The sequence below is a fragment of the Physeter macrocephalus genome, unplaced genomic scaffold (assembly GCF_002837175.3).
Source record: "Physeter macrocephalus isolate SW-GA unplaced genomic scaffold, ASM283717v5 random_570, whole genome shotgun sequence".
Taxonomy (NCBI): Eukaryota; Metazoa; Chordata; class Mammalia; order Artiodactyla; family Physeteridae; genus Physeter; species Physeter macrocephalus.
Window position 1 is genome coordinate 6,622 of NW_021145839.1, and position 21,686 is coordinate 28,307.

General features: G+C 47.6%; 1 protein-coding gene across 1 annotated transcript in view; it reads left to right on the forward strand.

Moving 5' to 3' along the window:
• The first annotated feature begins 9,744 nt into the window (after window positions 1-9,744).
• The window catches only part of BAG3 (BAG cochaperone 3), a 22,200-nt gene continuing 10,258 nt past the window's right edge, over window positions 9,745-21,686 (forward strand). Inside the window, exon 1 of the mRNA XM_024121395.3 lies at window positions 9,745-10,286. Coding sequence (XP_023977163.1) covers window positions 10,101-10,286 — 186 coding nt within the window. The 5' untranslated portion in view covers window positions 9,745-10,100. The remainder of the gene's footprint in view (window positions 10,287-21,686) is intronic.

A 21,686-nucleotide genomic window follows, 5' to 3' on the forward strand; every position in this document is an offset into this window, starting at 1 on the left:
CACGAACCCGTATTCCCTGCATCGGCAGGCGGACTCTCAACCACTGCGCCACCAGGGAAGACCTAAATTTTTTTTTTTTTTTTTCTTCCAACATAAATGTCCTTTCCTCCCCAAAGCTTTGCCAGACTTACCAGTCTGGGGTGATTTCTCTGTCTTTTGACCTCTGAGAACATCTTATTCTCTGCAATAACATTTACCATTTTGTGATATGATTTAACTGTTCATGGGGTTCTCACCTCCACAAAAGGGGCTGAGCCGACATTTCATCCATCATTATAATCCTAGAGACTGGCTCTCAAATGTTTGCTGGAGTGAATGAATAAATAGGTAACTAGTCATTTTTCACTCCCTTCCTCCATTTTTATTACTATTCATTGATTTTTGGCTTGATAAACTATCAATTCATTGATGATTAGTCAGGGTGACATCACTGAAAGATCTGGAGGATTTTGATAGGTGAAAGGAAGAAAACCTCATTTAAAAACATACCCAAATGAGTTGAGAGTTTAGTACTTTTCAGGGAAGACAATTCCAATTGGTTCTGACATCTGTCTACCATTGAGGACCATTTGTGCTGGGGAAGTGTTTGTTTGGGACTCCATACCGGTCATCCTCTGAAGAGGATTTGTGATAGGTCTGTCTTTTGGGGTGTGTGTATTCCATCTGTGCGATTGGTATCTTTGTTGTCTTGTGTAAAATGGGAAATTCAGGTTCAATTCATTAAAAAAATTTTAGCTATAAAATTATGACTAAAGAAAAAGAAAGATGATTTTTTTAAACCAATGTATGGCAACAGTGTTCTTTAGACTCCTGAGAAAACTGATCAACATTAAAACTCTTTGAAATTTCAAAACTGATTCTTTTTGTATATGCAGTTAGAGAAAGCTAGCTTGATAAAATGCTGTTTTCAGAATTCTGACCCTGAGAGAACAAAAATATGCCTAGGAAAAAGCTTGAGGTTAACTCTTATCGTGTCCTTGAAATACAAACACAGGCCACTTTGCCTGGGGCTTCAGCCTTGGGTTAATTAGTAAAACTTCAAGCCAAAAAAAGGGGGGAAGAAAAAGAAGCCTTTTAAAATTGAGTTTGTAAATTTGACTATTCTGACTGTTATTCATAAACTAATAAGTTTAATTGCAATGCCTAATTCATGAAATGTAAAAAGATAAAACAATGAGCTCTCTGTTTGTCTGGTTGTACGTATGTCTCAATATGTGTCTTTGTCTGTGGTTAATTTGTAAAGAGCTCTATTTAATTGGCTTTAAAAAAAATTAGCGGTTACATATCAAACAAGTCTAAATTTACCTACTTTTTGTCTTCTTGCAGACCAATAGGGAAACTAAAGATATTTGGGTTTCTTAAACACACGTCTTGTACCACATTAAATAGAAATTGCGCTATGAAAAAATGTATGCTTTAAAAAAATTTATTTATTTATTTATTTATTTTTGGTTGCGTTGGGTCTTCATTGCTGCACTCGTGCTTTTCTTTAGTTGTGGAGAGCGGGGGCTCCTCTTCGTTGTGGTGTGTGGGCTTTTCATTGCGGTGGCTTCTCTTGTTGTGGAGCACAGGCTCTAGGCACGTGGGCTTCAGTAATTGTGGCACGTGGGCTCAGTAGTTGTGGCACACAGGCTTAGTTGCTCCACGGCATGTGGGATCTTCCTGGACCAGGGCTCGAACCCATGTCCCCTGCATTGGCAGGTGGTTTCTTAACTACTGCACCACCAGGGAAGCTCAAAATGTATGCTTTTAGAGGTTATGGAATATGTTCTTAAGTTTGCCTATCAGAAAATACTTATATAACAAATAGTCCAATTACCTGTTTCTTGGCTTTGTTAAGGTTTTCAAGGGTTAAAACTGTAATATGTAAACATGATAAGGGAAACATTTCAGAGTATAAAGCAAGTAGGATATGTGTTGTCAGCGAAGAAAATGTATAAAGAATGGAGATTTTTTTGTTGAGGAAAAATGATGATAAAAATTTTGTCCTACAGTTGGTTGGGTGGGAAAAAAAGGACAAATTTGTATGGATCCAAAAAGTGATAAAAGGTTTGTGAAAAAGGAACTTTGAGAAAAGAATTTTGTATGTTGTCAGGATTACGATTAGACTGAATTTAATTAGGTAAACGAATTTTGTTATTAACAGTAAATTGGTACAAGACTAAATTTGGTTTTCTCTCTCTGTTAAGAAAATTTTTTTTTCTAAACCAATTAGGATTATTTCGTATGTTTAATTATATGGAAAACATTTGATAACTTTCAGATCATACCGTTGAACTGGGTAAGAAATTTAAAAAAAAATTCTGACCGAACGCTATTGTTTTGTTTCTAACCATACTTTTGACCCTGATGTTCAGGATGGAAAAAATTGTCCAGTGAAGTTGTCACAGAGTATTAACTACTCACGATGTGTATCACTGCTGGCTCTAAGTTTACTGCTTAAAGCACATGTACAATGTTTGTGTGAGAATTGGATATAAATGGTAAAGTGTATGGTCTATAAAGCATTTCCCGATTAACATACCTCTGAGTCTGTTCATGACATCTGATTAGTTTTCCCTCAACGTGGACAACTAGGCAAATATACAAACAAAAACAGGCCTAGCACCGAGGGACATGAATGGATCCAGGGCAGGCAACTGAGCCACTCCGGAAAAATATATTGCGTATCAGTGCTTTCTATGGAAACAGTTACAATTAAAAGGGGGAAATGATGGAGGAAATTTTCACGTATTGAGGTACGGGGAAGTCATTCTGGCTTATACATGATTTAATTTGAACTTCAGGCCAACCAAAACAGCCCGTTCATGGCCTATTGAACATACATTGTACATCTGCTTTAACCATTAAGAAAAAATACATTCAGGGAATAATACAAAGATGCATCTTGATTATTATCCTCATTGTAAAATGTCTACAGATTTTCACGTGTTTGTCCAGGTACTATGAAAAGGAATCAAGGAGAGAGGTAATGTTCTAATAATACAAAATATGGATGCTAAGCATGGAGCTCGAGATTATTTCCAATTCTGTCCATTCCCCAAATTAGGCAGGACTACGCTCCACTTCAGCAAGAAGTAGCCAAGAGCAGTCGTCGCCCCAGTCCCTCAAACAGCTGGGGAAAATTGAAACAAATGGAACTAAACCCGAGCTCCTCTGCCAAGTTGATGACTAACCCTCTACCCAAAACCTTCTTCCCCTCTTGTTCTGTACCTGTCCCTCCTGAATATTGAGGAGTATCAAAGAAAAGAGGGCATTGAAACGGAGCAGGACCCTATGGTCCTGGCCTCCCCATGTCCTCTGCCTGCCTTTTGTCTGCAGAAAAACTTTAGCCAAAGAATAAGTTTAATCAGAGAAGTGAAAAAATGCAGAAACAGAGGAAAACAGTCAAAGGAGACCAAATAATAATAGTTTAGTCATTAAACATAGTCAAGGACCTTTAGTTCCTCCTTAAGGGCTACAGATAACGTTCTGAGCCACATCCTGCGAGCTGTCTTATAGGTACTGAAACCCTCACCAGGTGGAAGAAGTGAACTACATGACCAGACTGTAGCCACGGCATAAGCTGCCACAATTCCGAGAATTGGCCTCAAAGAAATGGAAACAAACCGACCCTGGAACTGAAGATTAACTGTACCTAAAACAATCGAGATGACGCTGGTCAGACCACCGATGACCAAATTTAAAGATGACTGTCAGAGCTGGCTGTGCTGTTTCTGCGTGCAGCCCCCTCCCTCTGTCTATAGAAGCTCTTGTCCACTGATTGTTGGGGGAGCGGGGAGTCGGCCTTTGGACAGGCATCCGCCCTCCCCCCTGGTTGCCGGCATCCAAAATAAAGCAAACTTTCCTGTCCACCAATCTGGCCTCTTTATTGGCTTTTCGGTAGTGAGCAGCCGGACCCCACTTTCGGTTACAGGTTGATTTCTGCCTGGTGGGGAGATCAGGAATCAAGAAAGTCTACCTCCCTGCATGGCTGTGCGTGATGAAGGACAAATGAAACAATTTGTCAATCATGCTCCAAAGGGTGGTTCTTATTATGGATTACAGAAGCAACATTTGGGTTAGACAATAAAGACTGATAGTATGGCTGCTGTATTGGTTTCCTAGGGCTGCCTTAACAAAGTATTACAAACTGGGTAGCTTAAAACAACAGAAATTTATTATCTCTGAGGAGGATCCTTCCTTGCCTCTCCCAGCTTCTGGTGTTTGCTGGAAATCCTTAGCTTGTCGGTGCATCTCTCCAATCTCTGCATCACATGGCGTTTTCCCTGCGTGTGTGTGTGTCTGTGTGTGTGGCCACATTTTCCTCCTCTTATAAGGACACCTGTCATCGGATTAGGGCCCTCCCTAATCAAGTATGACCTCATCTTAACTTGAACACATCTGCAAAGTAAGGTCATATTCTGAGGTTCTGGGTAGATATGAAATTGGGGGGATGGGCTTCCCTGGTGGCGCAGTGGTTGAGAGTCCGCCTGCCGATGCAGGGGACACGGGTTTGGGCCCCGGTCCGGGAAGATCCCACATGCCGCGGAGCGGCTGGGCCCGTGAACCATGGCCGCTGAGCCTGCGCGTCCGGAGCCTGTGCTCCGCAACGGGAGAGGCCACAACAGTGAGAGGCCCGCGTACCACAAAAAAAAAAAAAAAAAATTGGGGGGAACACTATCCAACCTAGCACAGCTGCTCAGCTGGGACTCACTGAGGATGGAGAAGCAGCAAAAGGCAAAGGTGTGTTTAACCTTGTAGTTAAGCACAGGCCATGGAATCAGACAGATTTAATTTCAGATCCTTATTCTACCTGCTGATCAGCCATGTGAACTTGGGCAAGTTACTCAATATCTCTAAACCCGTTTCCTCCTCTGTGCAATGGGCTTAATGCATCCTAGAACTGCTGTGTGAAATAAATAAGATCAGGTCCTGGTGTGCTTAGCACTGTGCCTGATATTTTTTTAAAATTAGCTTTTGGGACTTCCCTGGTGGTCCAGTGGTTAAGACTTCGCTTTCCAATACAGCGGGTGCGGGTTTGATCCCAGGTCAGGGAGCTAAGAGCCCACTTGCCTCGTGGCCAAAAAACCAAAACATAAAATAGAAGCAATATTGTAACAAATTCAATAAGGACTTTAAAAATTGTCCACATCAAAAAAAAATCTTTAAAATAAAATTAGCTTTTAACACTAGCGTCCCCATTTCCACGGCTCCTGCCATCCTTTCAGGGAAGAACTTAGACCATTAAATAGCAAAGCAGAGTAGTTTATGATTAAAGGCCCAGATGCTTGGAACAGGACATGCCTGGAACAGGATGTACCTGCCACAGGAGGTCAGAGAGCACAGGGCGGCCGGGCTGGAGCAGGCACAGACTATAACTTTTAATAACAAACAGATGCATGGTTAGTGCTGAAATCTGAAACTCTGAGCTAAGCCATATTGATTTTCCCCTCCCCCTCCACAGGGTGTATATCTAGAGCTTATCATTGAGGTCTACACAGCATAACCAGACCAGACGTCTCCTATTCATCTCTCTGCTTTACCACCTACTGCCTGTGGCCCCTCCCAATGAACTTGACCATCAAGACATTCAAAAGAGGTCAGAGCTTCCATCCAGGTGGCCTTGGATGCATGTGTTGTTTTCTGATCACATCTCAAAGCAAACAGAAACAACTTGGGCTGATCAGCATTTTGCACAGATTGAGGAGAGCTGGCTGTCCTTCTATGCCAGCTCACGTGTTCCATTAGAAATGGATTAAATCATCCAGACACTGAGATCTTTCAGGTGACATTTTCATTTAGAACTCTCCTTTGTGGCTGGGCTGGAGTCCCCTCTCTGCGACCTGTGTTATGAGTCAGCCAGGCCCATCCACACCATTGACAGGACAGACTGTGATGGTCCCCAGACGTCTGCTGCTGCCCTTGTTTCCTCGGCATTGAGAAAATTATGTGCACAAAGCTTTGTTTCTCAATAGTAGCTTTAAAATTCTTTTTCCTTTGTGACTAGTGGGACTAAGCCATTGATTCACTTATTGTATTTATTGAGTGCCTGGTTAAAAGCGTAGGCTCTAGAATCAATTGCCTGAATTTAAATCCCACTTCTGTAAATCATGAGCTTCGTGACACTGAGCAGGTTACTAAACCTTAATTGCTTCATCTGTAAAGGGAGAATCTTAGTAACACTTACCCATGAGGCTGCTGAGAGGATTGTTCCAGGTTTGGTTCGTCGGGAAGCAGACTGTGAGACAGAAGTTAGCCAGCAGGACTTTCTGACGGGATTCTCTTAAGAGCAACAGGGGTAAGAGGGAGAGCCGGAAGCGGGACTGCAGCAGAGCTCGGCTGCAGTCCCAAGAAAGCAGCAGCCAAGCCCAGAGGGCGCTCTGGAGCTGGGAAAGCACGTTAGCCCCTACCCCGAACTGGACCCAAAGGACAGGGCAGTGATGCCCCTCTGTTGATCAGTCACTGCATCCAGGCTGCCCCTAGAAGGAGGTGTGACCATGTGCAAGGCAGTTTTCTTCAGCTGAGCCAATCCCCAAAGGACACCTGAGATTGGGTTTCCTGCAGTGTTCCCAGCATCTAGGTCCTTCCTTCCTGAAAGGGGGTCACAGGCTCCATCACAAAGATTAAATGAGATTATCCACATAAAGCTCATAACACAGTACCTGGCACGCAGTAAATGCTTAATAAGTGGTCGCCATTACAGTTGTTGTTGTTTTTATAACTGTTATTTGCCAGGCACTGTGCTACAGGCTGGGGACTCAGTGTTGATCAGGATTCTGCCCCTGCCCTTAAGAAACTCAATCCATAGCAAATCAGACCATCAAGCAAAGCAACTGTAATGCAGTGCACTTGATAGGGTGTCACAGGATTTGTGTGGGAGCATCCAGAAGGGACACATGGCCCAGACTAGGAAGGCGAAGGAAAGTGATACCAAAGGTGATACCTGGAGGCGGAGAGGAAGGAGTCAGCCAGGCAAAGGGAGTGGCAGGCGTCGGGGGCGGGGAAGAAGGTTGAGGAAGCAGTGTGTGCGTGATGCAGTCCAGCAGGGCCAGCACGGAGTGGGCGCCAGAAAGAGGGGAAGAAGGGTCTGATATACACCAGGCCAGGGAGTGTTGGACTTGGATATAAAGAGGGCAACAGGGAGCCATTAAAGCATACGACCCAGAGAAAGGACATGGCCCATCTGTGCTTGAAAAAAGTCACTCACTCTGGCCACCATTTGTTCAATGGATTGAACATGGACAACATTACAGGCTGTTTCCAGGGTCCAGATGAGAGATAAGGATGACCTGGACCAGGGTGGTGACACTGAAGAAAGAGAAGGGTGCCCAAAGTCAAGGAATACTGAGGTGGTGGAATCTACAGACTTGGTGACGATTGGATGGTAAGAGAGAAAGGGAAATTCAGGGTCATGTTTAAGCTTCTGATATGGGCAAGTGAATTCCAGAAGGCCTGGTGTCTTAGTCCATTCAGGTGCTATAACAGAATAACACAGACTAGGTGGCTTATATACAACAGAAATTTATTTCTTACAGTTCTGGAGGCTGGGAATTCCAAGATCAAGGCAGCAGCTGATTCGGTATCTGGTAGGAGCCAGAGGAACAGCTGTATTCTCACTGTGCCTTCACATGGTGGAAGCAAGCAGTGAGAGAGATCTCTGGGGTGTTTTTTATAATAGCACTAAACCCATTCATAAAGGCTCCATCCTCATGACCTAATCACCTCTGAAAGGACCCGCCTCCAAATAGCATCACACTGGGGATAATGTTTCAACATATGAATTTTGGAGGGACACAAACATTCAGTCTATAGCCCCTGGGGAATGCGTGTCCTAAGACCTAGAAGAAAAAAGCCACCAAGGACAGACATGCCCCTCATTATTCAGCATGGCGCAAAGGAGCTTCTTCCAGGCAGTTCTCCAAGACTTACGGCTCCATTTTAGACAAACCCACTTGAAGCCCCTGGTGGAATATAACTCTCAGAAGCAGCTATGTTAATCCCAGAGGGGGGCTTCCCTGGTGGCGCAGTGGTTGAGAGTCCGCCTGCCGATGCAGGGGACACGGGTTCATGCCCCGGTCCGGGAAGATCCCACATGCCGCAGAGCGGCTGGGCCCGTGAGCCATGGCCACTGAGCCTGCGCGTCCGGAGCCTGTGCTCCGCAACGCGAGAGGCCGCAACAGTGAGAGGCCCGCGTACCAAAAAAAAAAAAAAAAATCCCCCAGAGGAACCTGCTCCCTCCCTGCTTCTGTCTAGCAAATCAAACAAACAAATAAACAAAACACCAGCAAAGAATACTCACAGTGTTTAAATGTAGTTGTAGTGGAAAACAAATTGAGCAAAGGAAGAAGACAAGAGATAAAAATTCACTTTGGAATCAATCTTCAATAAACATCCATATTTATTGAATATGTACTCTGGGCCCAGCCTTGTGCTCAGGGTTTCAGAAATAAGGAAGAATAAGAGAGCCACTGACTAGTGCACTTGAGGGTCCAGCTCCTTCAATAGTAATAATTCTTATGGTAAATTACTGCACTGGCATTTGGGTTTATACCTCATTCTCGTGTGTTTGGTGACCCAAGTCAGTCCCTGGAGCTTAATCATCTCTGTGTTTTCACAAAACTGAGATTTTGTACTTTAAAGCTGATAAGTAGATCTATGTAAGTGAGAATCATTCCACTGGAAGTGATCGGCAGGCCTCTCTAGCATTTGCTCCAAAAGGAGTAATTTGAGGGCGGGAAGACACAAAAGGTGTTGTCTCTGAGGGTTCCAGAGTATTCTCTGCATTTGAGTTGGAAAGTTGGGCCTAATATTAGTCCAAGGCAACTTCTCAAAATGTTTCTGGCTAAGGGAATGAGTCTGCATGCCTAAGGATCTAAAATGGGACCCCCCCCCACCCGCCCCGACCCAACATTCTGCCTCTGGGGGCGCACTCTCTCTCCCAGAGGAATTGAGGTGCTTGGCTGAGGTTACAAGCTCAACCCCACCACTGAATTAACCAAACAAAATTTTTTCCTGATTTGAATTCTCCCCTACTTTCCAAATGAAGGTCAAAATAAGATAGCAAGAACCAACTTCCACCATAAAAAAGACCCAAACCCCAAAGAATTTTTTTTTCTTTAAAGTTGTTCAATGCAATGATAGTTTCTACATTTGAGATTTGAGGTTCAGGAGCATAAAACCATGCGCTGATGCAAAGGTTTCTAAAGAAACCTTTCCTTAGGTTAAGAAAGGCAGGTGAGTTTCCATTTGTACTTCCATTTTCTCCCTGGCTTGGTGATGGTGTCGGATCAACATTACAGAGCTCCTTCCGGACTGCCCTTAAGCCTATGGAAAAAAGTGATTAAAACGTAACTGAGGGACGCCAATATCCCGGAGTTATCAGTATATGGGGATGCAAAGGGGAGGTGGGAGAGACTCGAGTTTAAATCCAGCGACTTTAAAGGCTAACGATGACTTTGTTTTTATACGAAGGAGCCAGTCCCGGGAACACCCACGCGGCTCGAAGAAGAGGGAACGAGTCTGAAAACCGAAACCGGCCCAGGACACACAGACGATGTCCCCGGGGTTCGCTAGTCCTGCCGGCCGGCGGCACGCAGACTCCGCGGATGCACCGGGCCCACCCCAGGGCCATCTCGGCCGGGGTACCCGCGCCGGGGAAGCTGGGGTTGGGGAGGAGGTGGAGGGGTGGAGGAGGGGCGGCCTGGCCTAGGCCACGCCCACGCCCTGCCCACGCCCACGCCCCGCCCCGCCACGATTATAGCTGATGACTCAGGGCGGAGCTCCACATCCAAGCGGCGCCGCAGCCAAGTTATCTGGATGGGACCAGAAGTTTCTAGCCGGCCAGTTGCTACCTCCCTTTATCTCCTCCTTCCCCTTTGGCAGTGAGGAGTCTATTTCCAGACGCTTCCAGCCCTCTCCGGCCACGTCACCCCCTCCTTTAATTCATAAAGGTGCCCGGCGCCGGCTTCCCGGACACGTCGGCGGCGCGCAGGACTCTAGCTCCGGCCGCAGCCAGCGAGCGACTCTGCACCTGGAGGTCCGGCACCCCGTGACCCGGCACCCCGCGATCCGGCACCCCGGCGGCCGCCCCCCTGGGCCGACCCCGACCCCGACCCAGCATGAGCGCTGCCACCCACTCGCCCATGGTGCAGATGGCGTCCGGCAGCGGCGCCGGCGACCGCGACCCCCTGCCCCCTGGCTGGGAAATCAAGATCGACCCGCAGACCGGCTGGCCCTTCTTCGTGGACCACAATAGCCGTACCACGACGTGGAACGACCCGCGCGTGCCCCCCGAGGTCCCCAAGGTGAGCAGGGCCCGCGCCGCAGGCCGCCGGGTCAGCGGCCCCCCCTCGACGGCCAGCGGTCGGGACAGGGCCGTACGGGGCGGCTGGACTGGGCCGGGCTGCGGGGACGCGAGGCACCAGGTGCCCGCCGGCCGTAGCCCCGCCTGAGCCGGTGCCCCGGAGGTCAGTGAAGGCCACCTGGGACGCACGGACCCCCCAGAAGGATACCAGCTCTCAGGGGGTCGGCCTGCTGCCCCCGCCACGAGCCCCCTCCCTTGGCCGGCGTCGGGGCGAGGGGAGGTCCGGGAGAGGACTGTCCTCCCTGGGCCGCGTTTGGTTTCCGGGGGTCGGGCGGCAAGTGGGACCCGCGCGGTGGCGCCGGGTCCGGTCCACCGGCTCGATTCGAGGGGCCGTGGGCCAGGAGACGAGGGGAGGCCGGCCTGGTCAGCATCGGAGGCCCAGGCCAGGCCCCGCCGCGGCCTCCGCCCGGCTTCCAGGGCCGAGATCCTGGTTTCACCCTGCTGACCTTACTTTGGCGGACGCCGGGGGGCCATTGGCAAGCTGGGGTGGGGGTCTTTTAGTGTCTGTTAGGAATTTTACCCCCTAAAGTTCCTGAATTCGATTGAAGGTGTCTTGACTTCACCCTCCCATCTCAGGCACAGAGTGACTCAGGAGACTGGATGTAAATTCATTCCTTTTTTTTTTTCCCATTCTGTATTTGAAATTAAAATTGTATTATTGGTTGAAACTTTTCACTAAGAATATATTCTAGTATGACTTGTTATAAACAAGATGCTGTTCTTCTAGGCAGTTTCTAAACTAAAGATGTGGGACTGTCTCCTAGTTGGCTATTGCCTTAGACATTGCCTCACACTGGCAAGAAAGAGATTTTTTTTTTTAATGGCAATACATTCCCTTCCTTGTTATGTTACTAAAATACCTAGGATTTGTTTCTAATACACAAATAACTGTGTAGTAATACTTTTGTATTAGAAGGATGCCTTATTTACATATATGCAGGGATATATACTACTTAATCCTTAGAAGCATGAAAATTTGAAAATAGAAACTTGGAATGAGTCTGTTAACTTAAAAAATTATAACTAATTGTACTACTCTTGTAATTTTCTATAAATTTGAGCTTTTTCAAAATATGAAGCTTGGCAAAAAGAAATATACTTAAAAGGTAGTGTAACGTCTGGGCAAAATAAAAATAGAAGTCATAAAGAGCTGGTAAGTTATTTTGAAGGTTTAAAAATTCACAAAATTAAAAATGCTTTATAAATCATTATTGTAGAAGAAAGATCTGTGTTATGCACCTTCATTTTTATGCAGTTTTTTCTTAAAAATATTTATAAGACTGGTGCCCAACAGTGAGACATTGTAAATTCAGCAGCTTACATTTATAAGAAATTAATTGTATATTTATTTCTGAAAATTAGTACCAGAGGCTATAATTAGCTGGGATGAACATAACCATATATACTTTTTTGCTTGTCTGTTCAGCCCATTATTGAGTGAAACTGATCCTCATTTCAAACCAGCTCTGTTACTGCAGCCTGCAAGGATGTAGATCTTTACTGTGCGCAAAAAAACACAAAAAACAAAAAAAAGTATGATTTTGAGGCTTCCTTCCTATAGAGACAGGGACGGTCAGAATCCGCTGGCATCCTTGGTGGTGAGCGAAGATGAAATTTGAACATATCCACTGTGAGCGCAGTGTTAAGTCCCACCTTGCTGGCACTTTGTTTTCAACATGAAACTCACCCTAGCATGTTGAGATCTTTGTGCATCTGTACAGGGGATGGGTTAGGCTGTGGTTTTATAAACTTCTTCAAGGGGGAAAAAAAACAGGTTGAGTTACTATTATTGTTCTCGACAAGTAGAAAATACGAGCTACTAAATCAGAAGTCTGATGCTGGAAAAGTTGACTTGAAAATTTAACAGTCAGGGCTTCCCTGGTGGCGCAGTGGTTGAGAATCCGCCTGCCAACGCAGGGGACACGGGTTCGAGCCCTGGTCTGGGAAGATCCCACATGCCGCGGAGCAACCAAGCCCGTGAGCCACAACTACTGAGCCTGCGCGTCTGGAGCTTGTGCTCCACAACAAGAGAGGCCGCGATAGTGAGGGGCCCGCGTACCGCAATGAAGAGTGGCCCCCCGCTTGCCGCAACTAGAGAAAGCCCACGCACAGAAACGAAGACCCAACGCAGCCAAAAATAAATAAATAAATAAATAATTTTTTTTTTTAAAAAAAGAAAGAAAATTTAACAGTCAGAATTTTAAAGTTGAAAGGTCCTTAAAGACCTTTTACCCCAGCCTCTATTTTTCTGAGAAAGAAACCCAGAGAGGGGCTTACCTGGTGGCACAGTGGTTAAGAATCTGCCTTCCAATGCAGGGGACACGGGTTTGAGCCCTGGTCCGGGAAGATCCCACATGCCTTGGAGCAGCTAAGCCCGTGCGCCACAACTACTGAACCTGGGCTCTAGAGCCCGTGAGCCACAACTACGGAGCCCACGTAATAAATAAATTTATTAAAAAAAAACAAAAAACAACCCAGAGAGTTAAAGTGTGTTTCCAAAGGCCACTCAGCTAGTACCAAGAGCAAAGAGAGAACTACACTGAAAAGTCGATAAGAGGCAGTGTATCTGTTCAGAGGAAGGTAGAAGTGTCTTAAATTTTTATGAAACTGTGAAGCGTGCAGGCTGGAATACTTGATAATTTTTGTGTCCTCCCAACCATCAAGTATTGGGTGGCTGACTTCTGTTCTGTGACTACTTAGATGGTGATGGCTGGATGTGATCAACTCAAGAAGAGAGCTCTCTTTACCAAATTAATTACTTGAGATTTCTCAGCATGGTACCAAAACATAGGGAGAAAACTAACATTCAGTTCATTAGCTCTGGGCTTCATTGCTTTCAAGACTGTGCTTTGATATACACAGAACATCTGTGTGACTAATTCACTTTCACGTATATGAATGACACCTTATTCCAGAGTAAATACAATGGAAAATCCTTCACTGTTACTTTATATTCGAAATTTGGTTTCTTAATGTGGAATGAGAAAAGGGCTCTGGCAGAAAACAAAGGGTGATTTTAGAGGAACTGAGCTAAGAGGACCCTCTGAGCATCCTTACTTTCAAGAGGAGATGCTGTCAATCAATAGAGAGCTATTCATTGAGCATGAAAAACAGAGAAAGCCCTCTTCTGGAGAAGACAGCCTCTGGGTGTTTACAGTTTAACCATGTAGGTAGAGAAATGGCTTTCATGGAAAGAAGAAAAAGATTAGAACTTTGGTTTAGTCTTATCCTCTGTTGTCTTACGATTGATCCTCTCATTCCCCTGAGGTGGTTAGAGTGACTTTTCATCCCATTTTTACAGAGGCGGCAACTGAAAGCAGGTGTCTTGCCCTTCATTGCAGAGGCAGGACAGCTAGAGGCAAAGGCTTTGGGCTTAATCCAGCTCCACTCTGAGCAACTGAACCTGCAGTCTTCCCGGATATCGATTTTCTGCACACGTGGGCTTCCCACTAATCTCCTGGCAATTTCATACCAGTCCAGGCCCCGTCTCTGGCAGAGAGCTTGACGTCCACTTTGGAATCAGGGGATGTACAGTTTCTGTGCGGCCACTCCTCCAGGCTCTCTTGCTAAATAAACAGAGGCCAGATATTTTGGAGTGTGGCGCTGTGCTGCTGCCTCACAAACCTTCCTGAGACCAGAGCGAGACCCTCCCCCCCGGAGGAGCAGGGCTGTTCTAGCTCTGCCGGTCTGGGAGGTCCCCGGCACGGATTCCCAAGCCTGGCAGTCTCCAGGGAAGCCTTTTAAGAACACACGTTGCCAGCTGGGTACCCCCTTGTTCAATCCGAGTTGCTCAGGGTGGAATGAGAAAAGGGCCCAGAAATCTGTACGTCAAAAAAGCTTCCCTCTTGGTTCTTGATTCCGGCAGTCTGGCATTTGGAAGCCACCGAAAGACAATGATCCCACTTCTTAGGGGGGTGGGGGAGCTGTGACTTCACGTGCGCCTGCGTAGGCCTTGGCATCCTCAAGGGGCCTGCTCAACATCTAACCTGCAGAGCCATCACGGGAGCCTCCCTTCCTTCGTGGTGAAGCCCGCCCGGTGCGTGGCTTCTGGGAATGAAGATAGGGGTGGCGTGGGGAGGGGTGGAGCCTGGTGGGGTGCCAGTGCCGGGTGTGGGGAGGTGGTCCCGAGACCCTCCTGAACCCCAGGAAGAAGCAAGCCAGAGTCTCTCCCTCTTGTCTTCCACTGCCGGCAGAATCTCACCACAGTAATTTGACAGATTTTCCTCAGGCTCTGTGCGAGACAGGTAGGAACATCCTTTCAGAGGAAATCGGAAATGTTTTGAATGTCGACTGAAGTAGAGCCCCATTTCTTCCCCTTCATGTTCAGCGGAGCTTCCTGAATTTTCTTAAAGATGAGATCACCTTGTTCTGCAAGCTCTTGTGCCTCTTGGAATCGGAACACAGTCAGGAAATGAGTGGCCATTCTCTCCTTTGTATTTCCAGCAAGTAGCAGTTACTCTGGAGCAAATTTCTTTATGACTGATGAATAGTGATTTGCCGGGGGTGGATAAAGAACATGGCCAGGTGCCTTATGAGTCCAGCTCATCCAGGACCTTCATTTTCCCCTCTAAAGAACAGTCTGTGTTTGGCTTATGCAAGAACTGAGCAAAACTTGTCCCCTGTTTTGTGGAGTATAGTTACCCTTTACAAGGGTAGAGTCAGTGCCTGGGAACCGTGGCAGCGTTTGACGTTAGCCAGGGCCGGGAAGGCTTGGTTGTTTGTTGCTGTTGGGCTGCCTGTGAGTCAGAAGGCTTCATACCACCCATGAGGCTTGATTAGCGCTGTCCTCGTTTCTGGAATGACACACAGTTGCCTTATATAAACCACTCTGCATGTCTGTTACTTCCTATTGACATTTTAAAATGATCTGGTATTTTTCATAAAAATTAAGAAACCATGCGTGATCCAAACCTACTCCTTCTCCTTCATAGTTTTGCTGTTTTCATGTTGCTCTTGCATATTTAAGACACCTTATGTAGAAAAACTGGGAGCAGAAGACAGAGGCCTTGCTTATTAGGAACCTCCGAGGACCCTCTAGTGCTGATGGACACCGAGGAAACCTCTCTCATACCTGACTGAGGAATTCTCCAGCCCCTCCCGGCTCCCCATTGCTCGTGCATCAAATCTACACACCCTTTTGCGCCTCAGCCCTCAGACTCACAGCTGGACTTTTGAAGCTAGGCTCCAAATCCCCTCCTTTTGCAGATGTGGAAGCTGATCTCTAGCCCTTGCTTGGCGTTGTACAGCTGCATGAGATAGCTGGTGTTCTTAAACTCTTCACATATTTCTATGACAATTTCTTTGGGGGCCTTGGCAGCTTTTCAGCAAGCCAGGCAGCTTGTAAAAGCTTAAGCAGAGAGAATTTCTTTAGGAAGGGATGAACTATTTTTTTTGTCTGTCAACATATTTATAGATATGTGCCAGACGCAGGTGGCTGCTTTTCCAAACGTTCTCTCTTTAAATCCTCAAAGCAGCTCACTAAGGTGGAAGCTGTCAGGCTCACCTTATGCATGAGGAAACAGACTTGGAGAGAGAGGGTGTGCCTGGCCTCTCAGCTATGACGAAACAGAAAGACTGCTGTGGCCAGAGGTTTACCGCCCCCCCCCGCCACCCGCCCCAGGTGACAGACAGGCTTGCCGCTAGTGGACCTGACTGCTTCTTTATACTCAGTCCTTTATGCTCCGAGCGCGCCAGGCACGGTTCTGCTGATTAACAGCCTTGAGTCCATCTCTTACAGCCGATCAGAAATGTTGGCCCGTTTCCTGAGCCTGGGTCTGAACCTAGAAGATGGGCCCCCGTCTTCACTCATTCATCTCTTCCGACATTTTTGAGCACTGCTCTCTGCAAGTCGTGGTGTTAAAGGCCACACAGAGGACAGTTCTGCCTCCTTCTGTGCCATTTTCCACAAAGCATTTATTCCGTCTCTCCGGTGAAGTAGGCTGTCCCTGCTCTGGACTCCACATTACTTCAATTCAAATCTTTCTTCCAAAAGGCAGCACTTTTCTGCTTTGCCTTGGGGTCACGTCCCTGTGGGCTGGGAGTCCCAGAGGCACAGTCTGCGTCTCTTTCCCCTTTCTGCCTCTCAGAGCCCGGCAGGGTCTACAGGCTCAGTGTGTGAAGGATTCTGCCTGGGGAAGAGTAAAACATGGGCCTGGGCTCCGGAGTGGACGGGCTGGTTGAAGAAAAGCGTCCCTTGCTGAAGAGCGTGTGTGGGAAGCCTTCTGTTGGTTCCAAAGCGCTGTTGTCTTCTGCTCCCAAATGTCTCCCGGGAGCCGGTTCCTTTCTATTGAACTTCTGAATGGCCTTTTCTCCACAGGGGACTTTGGTATTGATTCCCTAAATTCACGCCTACGGGTCTGGAGAAGCTCTTTTTTGTCCCCGCCAGTGACACAGCGTCTTGGAGGAGGCCTGCCGGGGAGGCCGGTTGCTGGCAACAGCCAGACGCCGCTAAGCCACAGCGGCAGAGAGCAGCCCCGGCGCCACGGAAGGAGTCTCGCTCCAGTTGTTTTGTCCCTGAGGCTGGCAGTAAGATCAGATGCTGCAGAGCGAAGCCTCTTATCCACTGTCAATTCTGAAGCGCCCAGGGTTGTAGCGTGCCTGCTGCCTACATTAGGAGCCTGTAAACAGTGCGCCTCCCGAGAGAGCTCCCCGCGCAGAGCTGTGTCCCTGGTGATGGAGGCGAGACTTTCCCCTGAAAATGCCTTAGCATCCTTTTGAAGAACAAACATTTCCTATTTTGAAGTAACTTCCTCAGTTTCTTGAAAATTTAATTTAATTTAAAGTAGAATTGTTGTTCTTTTCAGTTATTTTAAAAATTCTTCTTGGACAAAGAAAGAAAGAATGAATAGTTTAGAAATGGAAACGGCAGGAAGAAAGGAAAGGACATGTGTGTGGCAGAGAAGACAGCCACATCGCTTTTGAATCTTCCAGATTATCCCATGGACCCTGAGTGTCAGAGCAGGACCAGCTCTCCTGCTGGGCTAGATCTGGGTTCTCTCCCTGCAGAGGCCCCATGCTGGGCTTGTGTGGAGTCTTGGGGCTGTGGTGACTCAGAGGTGAGCCCCGCTCTCGCTGCCCTGCCTCAGCCAGGCAGTGACTCAGCATCAAGCCCTGGCTCCCTGACCCAGACCACACTCGGACTGAATGTTCCAGGTCTGCGCCTCAGCCCAGCTCCAACCAGGCGAAATGAAATGCTTTCCCTCCTGCTGCGTTTTACCCCAAGAAGGTGAAGGGTTTGGAGACATTAGCCAGTCATTATCACACAGTGTACAGGGGTGGCAGGAATAGTGAAAGGGTTAACATATCCCCGGCCTTGGCGTCTGACAGACCTGGGTTCTGGGGATCTCAGGTAAATCACTCACCTTCCCCGAGCCTCAGTCTCTCCTTCTGAGAAATGGGCATACACCAGTACCTGTCCAGCAGGGTCGTGAGGATCGGGAAAGTGATGAGCCAGGGCCTGACCTGAGGCATGTGTGCGGTCCGTGGAGACAGTCCCAGTCTTTGCCAAGAAGTCGGAGGGGATTCACAGGCGCTTGGCTTTCCCACAGAGTGGACAGTGCTGGCTGGACATGGGTCTCTTGGTTCCCAGATGTGTATGAAGTCTCGTTTCCCAAGGCAAAGCCTCTTCTTATCGCCCCTGGACCACTTTAGCTGACTCTCCTTCCACTAGTGTCTGGACACCCTCAGCACCCTTCCCGGGGGGTTCCTTTGTCCCTCGTGGGGGTGGTAGGTGCTGGACACTAACTCAGCGTGAGGGCTTATGGAGGCTGTTGGCCTTCTGGAGCCTCAGCCAGACCTGCAGCTCACAGCCTCAGCAGCCTGTGGACTCACCCCAGATCCCCTGCCCAAGATGGGCCGGGGGAATTGTGTATCCTGTGTTCTCCAGGGGATGCTGTGTTTACCCTGAATCCCGACTGCTTGAGGCGGGGCTCTCCCTCCAAGTCTCTGCACAGGCCTGAGGACCGACCAAGTGCCCCAGTGGTGTTGGGGGGAAACGGAGCCACGTTAAACGAGGGGCTGGCCGTCTGCACGGGTGTACTGGACCCTGCCCTAAGGGGGGGAAATGTCACCATGGGTGGAAGGAGAGAGGCAGGGGGTTTCTAATTGCCACCACCCTTTTGGGGGAGGGTGGTTGCTGGGGAAGGAATGCTTTGAGAAGCTGCGTAGGGTGGGGGAGGAGTCCCTCCAGCAATCCCCCCAAGACTGCCACCATCTGTCGGAGTCTCCCCTTGCCGGAGCTGTGGTTGATGAATTGGAGATTTTTTTCTTTTGCGAAACTGTGTTTTGTACAAAATACATGTCCACTGAAGCCCAGCACCCTGATACCAACAGATGCTTTGCATGGCTGACATCTCACAGATGGAGGAGCCCGGTAACTGAACAGTGTTCTACCTGAGTCTGAGAAAGAACCTTGAGAAACCCATGGAAATGTGTCCATGGGGATGAAGAGGTCTCTTTATCTAAATTCAGGCAAGATTTTGCTTCCTAATATGGAAATTTCTTTTCCGTTTGTGATTTATGGCTTTAGATTGATCCCTACCCTTTTTTTTTTTTTTTTTTTCCTGAAGAGGAAGTAGGTAGTTTTTAATTTCCCTGAAGCCATTGAGTTCAGGAGGTGAACTCCAGTGACCGGGATTCTCTTCCTGGTTCTGCAGTCACTTCCCATGTGACCTAGGGCCACATCTGCTCCATGGTATCCTTGAGGAGGGATCCAGGGGGCCCATGGGGGACTCTGAGCCCCGAACGCTCTCCCCAGCAGGGGACATACCCAGCTGTGGCCTGGAGACTGCTTATATGCCCTGGGGGGACACACTGAGACTATTACGGGGACACCAGCAGATGTTCTACTCCCAGACGGCTCCTCCTGCCCCAACCTGGCTTGGCTCTTTCCCCTGGGTCTCAGGGGCACGTGTGCAGGAACCACAGTCACTGCAGGTTGCGTGTTGATTCTCAGGTGAGTTTGTCTGCAAGGCAGACCCCTTCAGCGCCTGGGGCCTGTTGAAGGGAGAAGGGAGTTTAGGGCTCAGGCCCCTGGAGTTGTTTTTAGCTGTGTTTGCTTCCAGGTTGTGAAACTTTAGATACATTTCTTAGCAGAGAAAGTGCCATCCCTGCTAATTAGTGCTGTTAAGACTCTCAGATAAAGGGGCTTCAGACTCCTAACAGGCTCATTACCAACTTGGTGAGATCACTGAAGAATTAAACCCAAATTCACAACTCTGTAAACAATAGGCCCAACCAACTGTTGCTTGGGAAAAGCTGGGTCCGTCAATAAATATTTGTGGAATGGAAGAACGTAGTTGTATTGGGCATGGGACAGCTCAGAGTTTACAAAGACTTTCTTGTGCCTTATTTCACTTAAATCTTGCAAAAAGCCCTGGAAGGCATGGGGATTTTTATAGCTGGGGGAACTGAGTCTTGTAGCAAGGAGTCCTGTCCGAGGGCACACACCTGGCGAGCAGCAGGGCAGGATTGGTGTCCCAAATGGCAACTTGAAAACAGGGGCTCGTCTCATTTTAAGCACATCTTAAAAAGGTGCTTTCCCCTAGCAGAAGCACATAGGGACACCCATCTCAGTAATCCCAGGATCAACTATACACACTTTTTTTTTTTAATTTTTATTGGGGTATAGTTGATTTACAATGTTGTGTTAGTTTCAGGTGTACAGCAACGTGAGTCTGTTATACTTACACATATATCCACTCTTTTTTAGATTCTTTTCCCATATAGGCCATTACAGAGTATTGAGTAGAGTTCCCTGTGCTATACAGTAGGTCCTTATTAGCTATCTATTTTATATATAGTATAATATATATTGGGTATGTGTCAATCCCAGTCTTCCAACTTATCCCTCCCCCACCCCTTACCTCCTGGTACCATAAGTTTATTTTCTACATCTGTAACTCTTCGTAGATAAGTATACATACTTTAATAACAGGGCATATCAGTTAAAACCTCCAAGCACCTGGGACTAGATTGCTTACAGCACAGACTCTTGTCTCACTAGGAGTGCTGTAAACAGACTTTGGTGGATGTGGACTTTACTTATTATGCGGAATTTGCCCAAAGTCCATTACGTGCCCCAAACAGGGCTGGGGGCAGTGGAAGAGACCCTTTACCACATTCCAGTGGGAACTTTGAGTTCAGCTGTGGGGATGTAGATATCTCTTTATATATCACATTGGCAATAATACTTTATTTCATGTCTGTGGCCTGTAATACCACATGGAAAGTTTTGGTAGAATGTTGACGCTCAGGTCTCTATGTGCGCTTTAGAAGGAAGTTTTTCTTTTGTTTGGCTTCCTGCCTGAAAGAGGCAAGCCAAGCCACTTTATTTTGATCCACATCCTTGCTAAATGGGGAGTCCCAGGATTCTTATTTCCCGCCATCTTTTTTTCTTTGTTTTAGGAGTTCTGAAGTGTCTTTAGTAAAAGTCACTGCCTGGCAGGCGTGAGACTCTTCTGGCCTAAAAACCCAGTTGATAGAATCTGTGTCCTACTTAGGACTCCAGGCTGTCGCGGCGGAGGTGCTGCAGGGCAGCCCTCAGAGTTGCCTTTGTCGCTGTTCCCCTTCATTCAGACTGTGGTTTGCAGGTGTTGAGCCCCCTTTTGAAAGAGCACTGTACCGTGGAGCTGGGGTCGGGGCTCACAGGGGCGCCGTTTTCAGGGTTTATGGTTCCGCCCTGCTTTTAAGGTGCAAGGTCAGCGGCTTCCTCCTCTTCACTTGGTTCATGAAACTTTGGAGCACCTTGAATTCCAGAGAGTTCTAATGTGATTGGACTGGGTACAGTCAAGAGTGGTCATGTTTAGATTTCCGCCACGTCAGCTTTTCCTTGGCTTTGAGCTTTATGTAGGTGTTTAGAGCTAGAAGAGATCTTGGGATCAGAGGTCACGGAGAGCGTCAGGGCTGCAAGGAAGCTCCTTTAGGGCAGTGCTCAGTGCCATGGGGGCTGGACTTGCCCACACACCTTCTGAGTCAGACTCTGTTGGGGTTTGAGCAGAGCGCCCACACTTTTTTGCATTTACTGGGCGCGCCGGACGCCCCCTAGAGTCTGAGAACCACTGCTTTACAGAACATCTGGGCCTCCCCTTCATTTCACAGCTGAGGAAACTAAGGCCCAGGGAGGGGATGTGAGCTGCTTGCGTAGCACACATATTTCAGGGCAGAGTCAGCTTTAGGACCAAGCGCAGCCTCTTTCCAAGTCTCCTGGCTGTCCCCTAAGCACCCACATTGTTAGTAAAACTCAGTAGTGAAGTTTAGTTGTGCTCTTTTTTTTTTTTTTTTTTTTGCGGCACGCGGGCCTCTCACTGCCGTGGCCTCTCCCGTTGCGGAGCACAGGCTCCGG